Source organism: Candoia aspera, chromosome 3 (genome assembly GCF_035149785.1).
Source record: "Candoia aspera isolate rCanAsp1 chromosome 3, rCanAsp1.hap2, whole genome shotgun sequence".
Lineage (NCBI taxonomy): Eukaryota > Metazoa > Chordata > Lepidosauria > Squamata > Boidae > Candoia > Candoia aspera.
The window spans coordinates 107,909,665-107,926,599 of record NC_086155.1 but is presented as its reverse complement, the minus strand read 5'-3'; the positions used below and the strand labels follow the sequence as shown (position 1 = coordinate 107,926,599).

General features: G+C 47.1%; 1 protein-coding gene across 1 annotated transcript in view; it reads right to left on the bottom strand.

The window, feature by feature from the left end:
• Positions 1-16,935, bottom strand: part of ATF6 (activating transcription factor 6) — an 82,917-nt gene that overhangs the window by 28,897 nt on the left and 37,085 nt on the right. The window contains exon 15 of the mRNA XM_063298520.1: positions 1,105-1,189. Within this exon, the coding sequence (XP_063154590.1) occupies positions 1,105-1,189 (85 nt within the window). The remainder of the gene's footprint in view (positions 1-1,104; positions 1,190-16,935) is intronic.

Below are 16,935 nucleotides of genomic sequence, written 5' to 3'. Positions count from 1 at the left end.
TTGTCACCCTTGGGCTGAACCAGACTTGTCATGGTTTTGAGGGTCTGGAGGGCAAAATTAAAGTTGAATCCAAATCAGATGGAGCTGTGTTTGTCCACAGACCATCTTGCTGCTCCAGATGTTACTCTAGATGGGATGGCACTCCCCCAGAAAGATCAGTGACTAGAGTGTCCCTACTGACTCATGCTATGCTGGAAGGGAAAGTGGAGACTGTGGCCAGGAAGACTTCACCTAGCTTTGTCTGGTGCAACAGTGGTGGCTCTACCTGAAACGGGAGGTCCTGCAATAGTGACTCATGGAATCATCACGACCAGAGTAGATTACTGCATTGTGTTCTACATGGGGCTACCTTTCAAGATTACCCGGAAGCTGCAATTGTTGCCAAATACAGCTGCTCGCACAGTGCTGGGTGGAAGACCCTACTGCCATGTGGCCTATACTGAGGGCACTGCACTAGCTTCCAATAGGTTTCTGTGTACAATTCAAAGTGCAGGTTTATACCTTTAAGGCCACAAATGTCTTGGCTCCTAGGTTCTTATAGAAGTGTTTTCTCCAAGAAGAAATGACCTTTCCAGTTCACTTGACCCGTCGGGGCCTGAGAATATTTGATCTGTGAGAGGTAAGATTGATGGAGGCTCCAAAATGGTGCTTTTCTGTGGTGGCCCCCAATTTGTATAGCAGTCTCCCACTGGATGTCAGATTAGCACAAACCCTGGTTTCTTTCTGGAAAGCTGCCAGAATGCAGCTATTTTGCAGAGTCTTTGAAAATTTACATTGCCCATTGCTAGGTTGGTGCTGCTGATATGTTGTGATTATTGTTACTTTGCTTTTACTTCTGCTGCAATGAAGCAGCACTGTTTTTAACAGTTTCTGTTTTAATGTCTTTTATGAATATAAGCTGGCATGAGTCATATGATTTTGGTGGTATATAAACAAAATAAATAAAATTCAAAACTTACTGTCATGTTATTATTTGAACCACAGCTCACCAGAAGAGTCTGAACTTGTTACAGATATAATTTTAACATGTCCATGAAATACACATACAATCTGACCTTAATGAAGCAGCAACTTCTACGACAATATGTTAACTTTCATACTCACCGCTGATGTTTATTGCTGGTAATACTATTGACATCTTTGGTCGCCTGGTCTTATTGTGCGTGGTGGCAGGTAACAACAGGTGATCCTAAAAAACATGTGACAGATGTTAAGCTGTACTAGTGACTTTTAAAACATGAAAAGGCTATGTAGATTAAAATCAAGAATTAAAACCAGCACAAGTCCCTATTTAAAGAACCTCTGAAACACTGCTAGAATCCCTACAGATTCCAGATTCCAGGTAGATGTATTTTCTGGAGCTGGCATTAGTAATAAATCCTGGGTCAATTCAGCATGTAATTCCTTTTGGGATAAGAATTCAAACTTGTGTAACTGCTTCCATAAAAATATCATAGCTGAATATAGCTATCAGGAAAGACCGAACTAGCTTATTTCTGCCTACTTTGGATTATACTGTATTTTTGGATTATATTATCAGCAAAGTGTTGTTGTTTTTAAACCAACCCTAATATCAAGAGTGTCAAGTTCCCATTTGGACTGCAAAACAAAACTCTTGCCACAAATAGTTCGCAATCTGAATGTCTACTTTTTATCCACCGGATCTTCACCCATCATTACCATTATTTCAGGGTTCTATCTGTTTTTAAATGAGACAGTAACCCTATCATGCCATCTGGCTTCCATGTTGATGTGAGAGCATAACATTTAATTTTTAACTATCTGTGGCTTTTGAATTAATTGCAGTTTATTCGATATTTATTCCCTGCTTCTTTTAGTGTTACATTATAAAGAACATTCTAAATTTATAGCTTCTATAAATCTATAATAAATATAGTTTAATTGACATTAGCAACCACCTTACGCTCTCCAGAGGGCATGTAAGAGTTATTTTAACTAAAGATGTGGTTACTTGAAAAAAAAATCATGCTATTAAACAAGGATTATTTAGCCTCAAGAACCTTTGAAGCTAAATAATCAAAAGAAGGGGTGCCAATCTTGAAAACAAATATGGCATGAAGTCTAACGGAGCCTTGCTTAATAGGAACTGCTTGGTGTTCTTCCTCTTTTAGATACTGCTGTGGTTATGGATCTATAATGCACAGCCTTTGCTTATGCCCTTCTACAGCCAAGAAAATCTGTACTTCAGCTTGATTAAAGAAACACCCTGCCTTGGATTGAATTTAGAATGGATAGAGCATCATGCTCAGCAGCTTACTGAGCTAGAGGATAGCCATGACAGAAATTGGAGCCAGGGTCTAGTTTGGCAACATCATCTTTCCATCCAGATAGTTTTCCAGCCATTATGCCAGGCGCTCAGTTTAAGGATTTCTCTTGGATTGTCATTCCATCACAGTAAGGGTGTTGGCTCAGAGCTACAAAGTCATCTGCTCTGGAGTCTAACTTGCTTTGATTTATTTTGTCTTTAGATGAGACTTCACATGAAAAGAGCAGATGGTGGGTTTTTAAGGCTCATATTTCAATTGTTACTATATATCTTAATATTACTAACAACAAATTTAGATACTTGTATCTCAAGTATTATACTGCCAATTAACAATGCTTTGCTTTCTTTCTCTTCCTATTTTGGCAGTAACTGAGAGACTCAGTGTCATGAGTGCCGTTGAGCTGAAGTCATCAGCGCAATGGCACACATGACAATAGCAAGGAAACAGGGGAAGGGGCTCAAGATAAGTAGCCATCAACCCATAACGACTAACGGTCAAGAAACAATAGCTAAACGGATCACGGAACACACCCAAGCCATCAGCGCTAATACAACGGAGATCGCCCAGCTGAAAGCAATCACCGGAGGAATAGAGAAACCGATGATGGGCGATCCCGGAACGCCAGCGGGGCCTCGCAACCCCTCACCCACCGGCAGGGCAACGTATTGGACAAAGGGGGGTGACGTGACCGCGAGTGAGGGGGCGCTGACCGGCGCGGGGTATTTAAACCCCGCACTGGCGCGCTCCTGTCACTCTCAGCTTTTTTTCCCGATGCTGTACCTACGCTATGAATAAACCAGAGCCTGTTCCACCGAGTCAGTGTCTGAGCCTTATTCAGGGGTAGGCAGCGCATGACATAAAGCTGAGAGTCATAAACTCAGCCTCGCCGAGCCCCACCGGACGACAACGAGCCGCGGGAGGAATAGACGGCGAGAAGACCAGAAAGATGAAGCCGGAGCGACGCGGACAAGGAGGGCGAGCCGCACGGCAAGAAACAGAGGAGGACCGACCGAGGCCAGAGGCACCGCGGACTCCCGGAGCCATGGACGCCCACCCGACCCGACCCGAGCCTCAGCTCCAACCCCAAGGGGAGATGGCGACGGAGGCAACCCGACCGCGGGAAGGAGCAACATACCTTCCGAAACCAGCGGAGGACCCCGCGCCCACATCGCACCCCAGCAACGGGCGTGGAGCGACAGCCCAACGGCGGTCAGCACGGAGGAGGACGGAAACACCCAGCAGACGGCGGAGGAAGCAGACCAACAGCAGAGGGAGGCTGAACCCCGCCGGCAACCCACCCCCGCCGACACACCGACGGAACCGGCCCCAGCGGCGGCGCGGACCGTGGACGAGGAAGCACGAGCTGAACTCGCGGCCATGCGGGCCCAACTGGAGGAACTCCGGACCATGCTTCAGTCGCTCATGCCCCCCGCGCCGCCCAACGACATCCCCACACAGGCCCACACCCCGAGCGAAGCACCGAACCCCCACGGGCCAGCTGAAGGTCAGCAGACGGCCCAGGCGGACGACACCACAGGCCGGGAAGCGAGAGGAAGGGCCGCGCAAAACGCCCGGGCCCCAAAGGACTTCCCCATCTTCTTCGATGGGAACCCCACGAAACTGTCGTTTTTTCTAACGAACGCCAGGGAGTTCATGGGGAGGCACGGACACTCCTACGACTCCGAAGCGGACAAGATCGCCGCTGTGGCGATCAAATTACAAGACAGGGCGGCGGACTGGTACGTCCAACTGTACGAGTCCAGCTCCCCCGCCCTCGCCAACTTCCCCGCCTTCATCAATGAGATGAAAAACTACTTCGAAGACCCCCTAGCCAAAGTGAGGGCGAAAAGCGCACTCCAAAGACTTAAACAGGGCACACGCACTGTCCCAGACTACGCCCTGGAGTTCAAAGCCTTCGCGGGGAAGGTCAGCGACTGGTCCGAGACCACCCTGCTGGAAATGTTCAAAAGGGGGCTCAACCGCGACATACTCCAATGGGCCCTCTACCGCGACAACCCAGAAACGCTGCACGGGTGGATCCACCTCGCGGGGAAAGCCGAACACGCGCACCGCACCTTCCTCATGACAACCACGGAAGACACAAACTATACCTGCAAAAAGGTACCCGCACCACACGTGGGGACGGCCGGCCCCATATACCCAAAGAAGAAATTCAATCGGGAGCCCTGCGGGAAGTGTGGCAAACTAGGGCACAAGACGGCGGATTGCTTCGCCAACCGACCGCCGACCAGTGCGCCTAAACCCACCCCGAAAATTAGCCCCAAACCACCTAACCCGGGGCCGCCCCCTCACCGCCGAATGACCGTGGCCACAGCGACACCAGAGGAAGGCTGGGACGCCTACTGGGGGGAAGAGGACAACGTAGACCCCGACCAGCCGGCGGGAAAAGCTCCCTGCCTGCCCTGAAACGCGTTGCGAGGCAGGCGGTGGGACAGCAGCGTGGACCACCTCGACGGAACGGCGAAAGCCCCGTAATAATGGCGGCAATTAAACTCTCTACCGGCAACGGAGCCACCACGGCCGCGGCACTAGTGGACTCGGGATGTTCAAAAAACCTCATCCACCCCGACCTAGTCGCCAAACTCGACCTCCGCTGCTTCCCCCTCCCCACGCCGCTGGCATTCCACCAGCTGGACGGCTCTACAGCGGGAGGGAAACCAGCTACGCTGCAAACCGAGCCGGTCACCCTGCAAATGGGCACTCACACCGAACGCACATAGTTCGTCGTCACTCACATCGGACGGCCCATCGCAGTCCTGGGGATGCCATGGCTCGCGACAAACAACCTGCGCATCAACTGGGAGACCCGCACCTTCACATTCGGCGACGGCGAGTATCGGGCACCAGTTCCAGCGGGCAGAACCAACCCCACTGTGGGACGAGCGGAGGTGACTACACAGGACAACGCCGCTACCATAGCAGACCTACCGGAACAATACGCCGACTTCTCCGAGGTCTTCGGAGAGGCGGAAGCTGACCAACTACCCCCCCACCGCAAGACGGATTGCCGGATCGACCTGCTGCCCGACGTCCCCTTACCTAGACCAAAGATCTACTCGATGACCCCGAAGGAGATGGCAACCCTCCGGGAGTTCATCGATAAAAACCTAGACAGGGGATTCATAGAGCCAGCATGCTCACCGGTCGGAGCCCCCGTCTTATTCCGGGAGAAGAAAGACGGCACCCTAAGGCTCTGCACCGACTACCGGGGCCTAAACGCGGCTTCCCTGTCCAACAAATACCCCTTACCCCTGGTGAAGGACATGCTCGCCCACCTGTCCACGGGCAAAGTCTTTTCCAAATTGGACCTTCGCGAGGCGTACTATCGCATCCGAATCAGGGAGGGGGACGAATGGAAGACTGCGTTCAACTGCCCCCTAGGCGCCTTCCAGTACAAAGTGCTGCCGTTCGGACTCGCGGGGGCCCCTGGGGTGTTTATGCAGCTCATCAATGAGGTACTGCATGAACACCTGTTCAAAGGGGTCCTTGTCTACATCGACGTCCTTATCTACACAAAAACGCACGAGGAACATGTGACCCTAGTCAGGCAAGTCCTCGACAAGCTCAGAAGGGCGCAGCTCTACGCCAAGCCTACAAAGTGCGAATTTCATAAAGCGCGCCTAGACTACCTGGGGTACCGAATCTCCGGGGACGGCATTGAAATGGACCCCGCAAAAGTCAAGGCGGTGCTAAACTGGGAGCGCCCCCGCAACAGACGCCAACTCCAGAGCTTCCTCGGCTTCGCAAATTTTTACAGGTCATTCGCCTGGGGGTTCGCAGAGATAGCCCTCCCCCTAACGGACCTCCTCAAAACCAAAGGGGTGGGGGACACCCGACGCGCCAAGAACCCGGGCACAGTGTTGAATTGGACTCCCGCGTGCCAGACTGCATTCAACAAGCTGAAAGCGCTGTTCACCACGGAGCCAATCCTCGCGCACCCGGACCCAGAACGGCCGTTCGTGGTCCAAGCCGACGCCTCAGACTTCTCCCTGGGGGCCATCCTACTCCAAAAGGACCCCACGGGACTCCTGAAACCATGCGCCTACCTGTCAAGGAAGTTTTCCGAGACAGAAAGGCGATGGCACGTCTGGGAGAAAGAAGCCTTCGCGGTAAAATCGGCGCTAGAAACATGGCGACACCTACTCGAGGGAGCCACCCAACCATTCGAGGTCTGGACCGACCACCGGAACCTCGAGGCCCTACGAACGCCCAGACGCCTTAGCCCAAAACAGGTCCGATGGGCCCAATTCTTCAGCCGCTTTAATTTCCAGCTGAAGTTCTTGCCGGGCAAAAAGAACTTCCTGGCCGACGCCCTCTCCCAACTGCCCCAAGACGAAGAGCCCGCCCCAGACACCATTGGGACGGTCCTATCCGCCTCGCAACTGGGGATGGCCGTGACCACCCGAAGCGGCGCCCGGAGACAGCTCGACTCTACGGCGCAACCGACGGCGGGACAACCTGCGACCAGACGAAGCCAACCGCAACTACCAGGGGGAATACGCACGGACATCGCCGCCGCCCTCAAAACCGACCCCTGGTTCCTGGCAAACCCCGACAAGGTAACGATGGCACAGGACCTGGCATGGGGGGAAGGCAGAATCTATGTCCCGGACCCGCAACGCCAAGCGATCTTGCATAGGTCACACGACGCCAAGTAAGCGGGACACTTTGGGTTCCTCAAGACCCTACACCTAACACGGCGTCAATTCTGGTGGCCCGCGCTCAGGCGAGACGTGAAAGCATACGTAGCGTCCTGCCCAACGTGCGCTAGGGCCAAACGGGCACCAGGCAAACCCGCGGGGCTATTACAACGGGTGGCAGAACCCTCCCGCCCATGGGAGGAAATCTCTATGGATTTTATAGTGGACCTCCCACCCAGCCAGAAGAAAACGGCCATTTGGGTGGTGAAGGATTACTTCTCAAAACAGGCCCACTTCATCCCCTGCACGTCGGTCCCGTCCGCACAACTAGCCAAACTCTTCCTCATCCACGTGTACAGGCTACACGGATGTCCCGCACGTGTGGTGACCGACAGGGGCACACAGTTCACCTCTAAATTCTGGCGGGCCTTCCTAAAGCTGACGGGGACCCAACAGGCCTTATCCACTGCCTGGCACCCCCAGACGGACGGAGCCACAGAGGTCCTCAATGCCACCCTAGAGCAATTCATATGCTCATATACCAACTATCACCAAGACGACTGGGCTGAACTGCTCCCGTTCGCCGAAGTCGCATACAACAACGCCGTCCACACGAGCATGGGGAAAACTCCATTCGAGGTAGTCTCGGGGCGCGACTTTGTCCCCATACCGGAGCTACCTCAACCCCCGGAACCCCAGGTGGACGCTAGCGATTGGGGACGGAAGATCGCGGTATCATGGCCAATAATCACGGCGGCGCTGAAGGATGCACAGGCAGCCTACAAAGAGCAGGCCGACAAGCACCGGCGCCAACAACCGACGTTCCAGGCAGGGGATATGGTCTACCTATCCACCAAATTCCTAAAGTCCCCCCAACCCTCGAAAAAACTGGGGCCTAAGTACATCGGGCCGTTCCGAGTCACGCAAATAGTGAACCCGGTGGCAATACGCTTGGACCTGCCACACAACCTACGGAGACTCCACCCGGTGTTCCACACCAGCCTCCTGAAACCGGCAACCACCTCTCGATGGCACCCAAGCACGCCACAGCCCTCACCGGTGATGATCGACGGGCAACATCACTTCGACGTAAGGGACATACTCGACTCCCGCAAGCAACGAGGAACCCTACACTATTTGGTCAGGTGGAAACACTTCCCCCACCCGGAATGGGTGGCGGCGCACAACGTTAACGCGCCTGGCCTGACCCGGGCTTTTCACCGGGCATACCCTGACAAGCCAAAACCAAGGTTAGCAAGCCGTCCCCTGCAAAACCCCTCCCCCGCGGGCCCCCCCCCGCCTACCGTGCCCCAAGGGAAAGGGCCCCCCCAAGCCCGCGACTTGGGTGGACCTCCCCCCCCCGGGACTCACTCCCCCCGCCCCGGGCCCACGAGGCAGTAACAAGCGTTCGCCCGCACCCTCCCCCCGCCCCAGGCCCATGGGGGAGTGGCAAGCAAGTCAACAGGGCAACCTGGGGGCAACGCCCAGGAGCACAAATAACAACGGCGACGCACTTTAAATAAAAAAGAAGGGCCTTACCTGGAGCTGATAAGCACCCGACCAGCCACGCCTCTCTCCTCGCCGAACTGAGCCAAACAAACAGGGTGTGGCCGGAGCATGCGCACGCCAGGGCGTGACCTGGGCATGCGTACTAGGACACACCCTGGGAAGGCACGTGGTAGAGGGAGGAGCAAAGGGAGGGGCGAAAACTACTCCGGCGGGAATTTCAAAAAAAAAAAAAAAAGTGCCGTTTGACAGCTCCACGAAAAGAAAAGAAAAAAAAAAAAAACCAGAAAACCGGGGGGGAGCACTATTCGGACAGGGGGCAGTATGTCATGAGTGCTGTTGAGCTGAAGTCATCAGCGCAATGACACACATGACAATAGCAAGGAAACAGGGGAAGGGGCTCAAGATAAGTAGCCATCAACCCATAACGACTAACGGTCAAGAAACAATAGCTAAACGGATCACGGAACACACCCAAGCCATCAGCGCTAATACAACGGAGATCGCCCAGCTGAAAGCAATCACCGGAGGAATAGAGAAACCGATGATGGGCGATCCCGGAACGCCAGCGGGGCCTCGCAACCCCTCACCCACCGGCAGGGCAACGTATTGGACAAAGGGGGGTGACGTGACCGCGAGTGAGGGGGCGCTGACCGGCGCGGGGTATTTAAACCCCGCACCGGCGCGCTCCTGTCACTCTCAGCTTTTTTTCCCGATGCTGTACCTACGCTATGAATAAACCAGAGCCTGTTCCACCGAGTCAGTGTCTGAGCCTTATTCAGGGGTAGGCAGCGCATGACACTCAATGACATACAGGCCTTTTTCCTTATAACCCAGAGCCATATATGAAGAAAGGATTCAAAAAGATTTTTTCCCAAATAGCTAAATACATCCGTATGGATTAGGCCATGTTAACTATCCAATATGCCAACCTAAAAATGCACAAAGTTATGGGGACAATATATAAGCAATATGACATCCTTGCTTTCTCTACTCCGGCACCAGATTGCTTGATACAACCCTTTCAGAACCACTAAGTAAAGATAACTATATAAACACAACAAGCATTCAGTCATGTCCTCCTGAGAAGTACAGGAGTTGTATTTGGAGAAGATACATTCAATTGTTTATTGGTCCATTTGTGAGAATCTTCATTTTCTTCACATTCAGGTGTAGTTGTATTGCTGGCTACAATCTCTGATCTTCATCAGCAAGTACTTCAGGTCTTCTTCATTTCCAGCAAGCAAAGTGGTATCCTCTCCATATCGCAGGTTGTTAATGAGTCTTCCACCAATTCTGATACCCCGTTCTTCTTCATACATTCCTGCTTCTCGAATTATTTGTTCAGCATACATATTGAATAAGTAGGGTGGAAGTATACAACCTTGCCGCACACCTTTTCCAATTCTGAACCACTCGGTGTCACCGTTTTCTGTTCTAATGACTGCCTCTTGATCCGTGTACAGGTTCTGCATGAGTACAATTAAGTGCTCTGGAATTCCCATTCTTCGTAATATTAGCCATAACTTGTTATGGTCCACACAGTCAAACGCCTTTGCGTAATCTGGTATTCTTTACATTCAGCCAAGATCCATTTGACATCAGCAATGATATCTCTCGTACCGCAACCTCTTCTAAATCCAGCCTGGAGTTCTGCTAGTTCTCTATCGATGTAAGGCTGCAAACGTTGTTGAATTATTTTCAGCAAAATTTTGCTAGCATGTGAAATTAATGAAATTGTTTGATAATTTCCACATTCTGTTGGTCTCCTTTCTTTGGAATGGGCGTGAATATGGATCTCCTCCAGTCAGTTGGCCAGGTTGTTGTCTTCCAAACTTCTTGACATAGAAGAATAAGTGCTTCCACTGCGGCATCTGATTGTTGAAATATCTCAACTGGTAATCCATCAATTCCCGGAGCCTTGCTTTTCGCCAGTGCCTTCAGTGCAGCTTGAACTTCTTCCTTCAGTACCGATGGTTCTTGATCATATTCTACCTCCTGAAATAGCTGAACATTGACTAATTCTTTTTTATACAGTGAGTCTGTATATTCCTTCCATCTTCTCTTAATACTACTTGCGTCATTTAATGTATTGCCCATAGAATCTTTAAGGATAGCAGCTTGGGGCTTGAATTTTCTCTTCAGCTCTTTCAGCTGAGAAATGCTGATCGAGTTCCTCCTCTTTGATTTTCTAGCTCTAGGTCTTTGCATATTTCATCATAATATTTTTCCTTATCTTTTCGAGCTGCCCTTTGAAATTTTCTATTTAGCTCTCTTACTTCATTCTTTCTTCCATTAGCTTTAGCTACTCGGCGTTTAAGAGCAAGTTCCAGAGTCTCATCTGACATCCATTTGGATCTTTTCCTTCTTTCCTGCCTTTTTAATGATCTTTCACTTTCTTCGCATACTATGTTCTTAATGTCTTCCCACAACTCTTCTGGTCTTCGGTCATTAATGTTTAGTGCATCGAATCTATTTTGGAGGTGATCTCTAAATTCAGGTGGGATGTTTTCTAGATCATACTTTGGTATTCTTGGACTTGCTTTAATTTTCTTCAGCTTCAGTTTGAACTTGCACATGAGCAATTGATGATCCGTCCCACAGTCAGCTCCTGGCTTTGTCTTAACTGATAGTATTGAGCTTCTCCATCTTCTCCTTCCACAAACGTAATCAATTTGATTTCTGCGTAATTCATCTGGCGAGGTCCGTGTATATAGTCATCGACTGTGTTGTTGGAAAAAAGTATTGCAAATAAATAAATCATTGGTCTTACAGAATTCTGTCATGTGATCTCCAGTGTCTTTTCTGTCACCAAGGCCATATTTTCCAACTATTGATCCTTCTTCTTTGTTTCCAACTTTTGCGTTCCAGTTGCCAATAATTAGCAAAGCATCTTGACTGCATGTTCCATCAATTTCAGATTGAAGCATTTCGTAAAAGTTTTCAGTTTCTTCATCTTCAGCATTTGTGGTTGGTTCATAAATTTGAACAGTAGTAGTATTAACTGGTCTTCCTTGTAGGTGTATAGATATTAGTCCATCACTGGCGGCGTTGTACTTTAGAATTGATCTTGAACTATTCTTCTTAATGATTAATGCCACGCCGTTCCTCTTCGATTTTTCATTCCCAGCATAGCATACCATATGACTGTCAGATTCAAAGTGACCAATGCCAGTCCACATCAGCTCACTAATGCCTGAGATGTTGATCTTTAGGGGTTCCATATCATTCTTGACAACTTCCAATTTTCCTTGATTCATACTTTGTACATTCCATGTCCCAAATCAAGGTCTCCTTTGAAATTTGCCCTAGTATGGGCAGTGCCCTCCTCTCTGTCTCTTATTATATCCTCGTTTTCAAAATTAGGGCAGTCTTCCACATCCCAATCTAGTGAAGAATAAAGGTTATTGTCAGAGGCTGCAGGAGTCAAAATGAAGGAAAATGAGACTTACGTTTAGCACCCTTAAGCTGAAATAAATCACTTACCTTCGGTTGTCTAGAGATCGTCTCCGCCTTGCCTTGTTGGAGTTTTCTCTTGGGTGGATGTCCTGTTTATGCCACATTTTAATCTTTCTTTTCAAGGTCTTGCTTGTTTCTACTTTGTAGTTCCGCATCCTTAATTAGGTTTAAGGTTGTGCTAATATTCCAGGGATCTTTCTAGTTGTGTTGAGTATTGGATGATAAAAACAATTGAGCAAACCGTAGAGGAGCTCTTCAGAGCAGCTGCTGTCCTATCGCCATCTTGTCCTCTACTTTGAGAAGGCAGCTCTTCCCCAGTAGCACATTGAGTGCCTTCTGACCTGAGGGGCTCATCTTCCAAGCACTATATTGCAAATGGTTCTGCTGTAACCTGTAGGGTTTTCACTGGCACGTTTTTGGGAGTAGATTGCCAGGCCTTGCTCTCTAGTCTGTTCTTTGCCTGGAAGCTCTGCTGAAACCTGTGCACCATGGGTGACCCTTTTGGTAGTAGAACTACTGGTGGCATAGCAGTAGTCCAGCATCATAGCAGCACACAAGCCACCACAGTATGACAAACTGACAGACGGGTGGTGGCTATAATACTGTAGTGGTGTGCATATGAGGGGCAGAGAATTAACACATTTGCTAGGAGCATTCAATGATTTATCGTATGATAAGGAGTTTGAATAAACCAGTCTTTCATTGCCTTGTAGCATACACACTGAACTATTTTTATCAAAGTTTTCTAAACTGCTATAGAAAGACAGGGACCTGGAAAAAAAACTATCAATTAGCATCAGGTAAGTCTTGATTTAAACTAGAGCCTCAACCAAGATTTATCCATTTTAAACAGCTCCCTGTTCTGCTTTTAGTTCCAAAATGCCTCTGTCCAGAACAAGGACTGTAGCAAGAGTGGTGTTCTAAAGTGTTTTAAAAAAAGTATTATTTAAAATATTTCTAAACTGCCCATCATCCAGATGAATCCTATGGCAGTATACAAAAACTGGGGAAAAAATCAATCACATCAAACACCAGTAGCAATTAGAAAAAACACAAATAAGATAAAGGCAAGACCACAGAGCAGACAGAAGAAACATTACTGTTTAAATTCCCTTGACAACTTAAAAGTTTTAACCTGACACATTAATTTATGAACACCCCACTTTAGTCTCCTAGGATGCATGTTCACAGACTTAATATCTCAATTTAACAGTGGGTGATAGAGCTGTTTATCTGTGATCTGTCTTCTTTCCCTGTTGGATTCAGGCCTGCCTGCTTATTAAGGAAGATGGGACACGACTGGTGTACAGGACGAAGGTTATGGACGTATACAAACTCTAGAAAGAGAGAGCTGTCAAAGGAGTGAGCAAATGCAATACGAGAATTCCCAAGCATGTTCTAGTAAGCTACAATTCTCCTACTTTTTTGTTTTATATCAAGGTATCTCTTTATTCAAATGCCGTGATGTGTCTATACCTGCAAAGATCAGGATTGTTTTAAGCCATGGTACTCCCTGTGACACTCTATGGAAGCGAAAGGTGGACTTCAAAGCAGCAGGATAGGAAGAGTATTGATGTCTTTGAAGTTTGGTGTGGAGAAGACTCCTGAGAATACCAATATTCTCAGCCAAAATACAGCCAAAAAAACAAAATACAGCCAAAAAAACAAACCGATGGATCATCGAAGAAATCAGCCCAGAGTTCTCACTCAAGGCACAAATGACCAGGCTCAAATTATCCTACTTCAGACACATTATGTGAAGACCCAGCTCTCTGGAAAAGGCTCTAATGCTGGAAAAGGTGGAAGGAGAAGAGAGAAGAAGAGGACAGTCAGCGGCAAGATAGATGAAGTCAGTTACAGTGGCGATGAGTGCGTTGTTGGAAGACTCGAAAGACCAGGCTAGGGATAGATTGTCCTGGAAAAAATCTATCTATGCGGTCACTATAGTAAAAAATGTCTTGATGGCACGTAATCATCTCTAATATTTATTTAGTAAGATGCTTTCCTCTATAATTTCCCTTCAGCGCTAGGAGGTGGCACAATAAAGACAGCATGAATGAGAAAAATGCTGAGCAGTTTAAGTTCAGCTTTCCTAGAACTTTTACTGGCAACTTCCTACAATTTATTGAAGTTGGCAATTAATACTGTATCACATTACTACCACATTTCACATTTATTTATTTATCAAATTTGTCACTGCCCATCTCCTCCCAACAGAGGGACATTTATGTAGATGGACAGAGAAGACAAAAATATCCTGGCTCAGTATAGGAAAAAGATAGGAATTTCAGATTTCCAGCTTGCTTTCAAAGTTATCTATGCTTTATCTGAGGTCTTGTGAATGTTTTGAAGAAGTGTGCATGAAAAGAGGGCACAAGGGGGGCTAGTGGGGAAGTTTGACTTCACTAGCAAGGACTTTACCCACTCTTGAGTTTCGATGCTTTCCCTGGCAGATTATGAGGAAGCCAAGTGATGCCTCTCTGTGCCAGTACTTATGAAACCAGCTTTCTTTGCATTACACAGATTGCTCAACAGTCTTTCACTTTATTCAGTTTCCATGTCCTGCTCCTCTCCATTGTTTGATGATAATGGTCCTAATTGTGCTGATGATTCTCTCCCTCAGTTACCATTTAAATGCAGATTCACAAATACCTTTTCATTTTTTGTAAAAAAAGATCTCCATATAATTCTACTTAACTTTATAAAGCAACCTGAAAAATTCTTCTAATCCCAAATGTTTTCATTTCACTACAAAACAATCCTCCCAGGCTCTGTCTTTCTGGACTTTCACTTTAGGCAGGAATGCTGTAGTCCCCTGACTTGATTTCTTAAAATGTGTTGAAGCTGCAACTCCCAGAATTCCCAATCAGCAAAGACTGAACGTTTCATATGATTTATGAGAAGTATAGTCCTGACCTGTCTGGTGAGTGCCAGATTTAGAATAGCTGTAATACCGTAGACAGCCAAGAAAGCAAACAAACGTATCATGAAACAAATCAATCTAGAGTTCTCACTTGAGGCACAAAATGACCAGGCTCAAAATAACAACAACAATAATACAGGAAACAAAATATGAATATCGAAATAATGTAATAAAAACATAAAGAGAATGCTGGCAAGGAAAAGCATTACACGGTCAATTTTTACAAAAGATCGAGGGAAAAGTGATAAAGATAAAACCTGGCAATGGCTTACAACTGGAGCATTAAAAAAAGAAACTGAAGGCTTGATTTTGGCTGCTCAAGAGCAAGCTATTCAAACTCATGCAATCAAGGCCAGAACTGAAAAATCATAAAATGATTCAAAGTGCAGATTGTGCAAAGAACAGAAAAACAGTAGATCATATATTCAGCTTGTGCAAGAAGATCACACAAACTGACTATAAACAATGACAAAACACAGTCACCAAAATGATTCACTGCAACATCTGTAAAAATTATCATTTGCCAGTAATGAAAAATTGGTGGGAACATAAAGTTGAAAAAGTCAAAAATGAGGAGGTTAAAATATTGTGGGATTTCCAAATACAAACTGAGAAAGTCTTGGCGTATAACGCACCAGATCTAACTGTGGTTGAAAAGAAGAAAGTGTGGATAATTTATGTGACAATACCAGGGGATAGTAAAATAGAAGACAAAGAATTGGAGAAGATCACAAAGTATCAAAATCTGAAAATTAAAGTTGAAAGATTATGGCATAAACCAGCCATGGTAGTTCCAGTGGTTACCAGCACACTGGGTGCCATACCCAAAAGCCTTGGACGGCACTTAGAAAATCTGCACATTGTCAAAATTTCCATCTGTCAATTACAAAAGGCCACATTGCTTGGATCCACACATATACTACACTGATACAGTATGACATCCTAGGTTCTTGGGAATAACTCAGTGCCAATGAAGGTCAACACCATCTAAAAAACTGGCAGCTGTGATTTCACATTGTTGTGTATAATAATAGTAGTAGTAGTAGTAGTAGTAGTAGTAGTAGTAGTATTTTTATCTGACCTTTTTTATATATAACTCAAGGTGATGAACATATTTACTACTCCTGCCTCCTATTCTCCCCACAACAACAACCCTGTGAGATGGTTTGGGCTGAGAGAGAGAGTGACTGGCCCAAAGTCACCCAGCCAGCTTTCATGCCTAAGGGGGGCCAAAAACTCAAAGTCTTCTGACTTCTAGGCCAGCATCTTAACCACTACACCAAACTGGCTCTCAAATTATCCTACTTCAGACACATTATGTGAAGATCTAGCTCTCTGGAGAAGGCTCCAATGCTGGCAAAGGTGGAAGGAAAGAGAAGAGGATGACCAGCAGTAAAGTGGATGGACTTAGTTACAGTGGTGATGGGGGCATCATTGGAAGACCTGAAAGACCAGGTTAGGGACAGATTGTCATGGAGAAAAACTATGTGGTCATTAAGAGTCAACAATGAACTGATGGCACACAATCAACCAATAATATGGCATCTATACTGAGGGATTCATAAAGACTTTATCTTTTTAAGTACCTCTGCTTGCATGCATGCTTGGTTTCTGTTCTTAAACCAGGACACTTCTTGTTTTCTATTTCCTCCAAACGATACCAATCATTTTACTAATCCAGTCAAAAGGCCTCATAAGCAAAACAAATTCAGCTCCCACATATCAAACAATGTACTAAGTCACCACTACTAGGATCTCACTGTCCAACTATCATTTTGGCAGAAGTTTCCTTCCAAGCCCTGGGTCACAACCCAAAATGCAGGAGAATAGCCTTTTCTCCCAAGCTACAGGACATGTCCCACTCAGTTGGTATGTAGAGAATCTATAAAGATGCCTCTCTTTTAGCAAGCTTTTAACTATTACATGACCTTAGTATATAATTTACTGTTAATTTCAATTTATGCTTTTCACCTTTTATATCCTATTTTTCATTTGGTTTTCTTAGTAGCCTGTTGGAGTACATGCTGATGTAGAAATGTGAGATATAAATCATATAAATATATAATAACAACCCCACCCCATGGTCAGAACTGGAAGG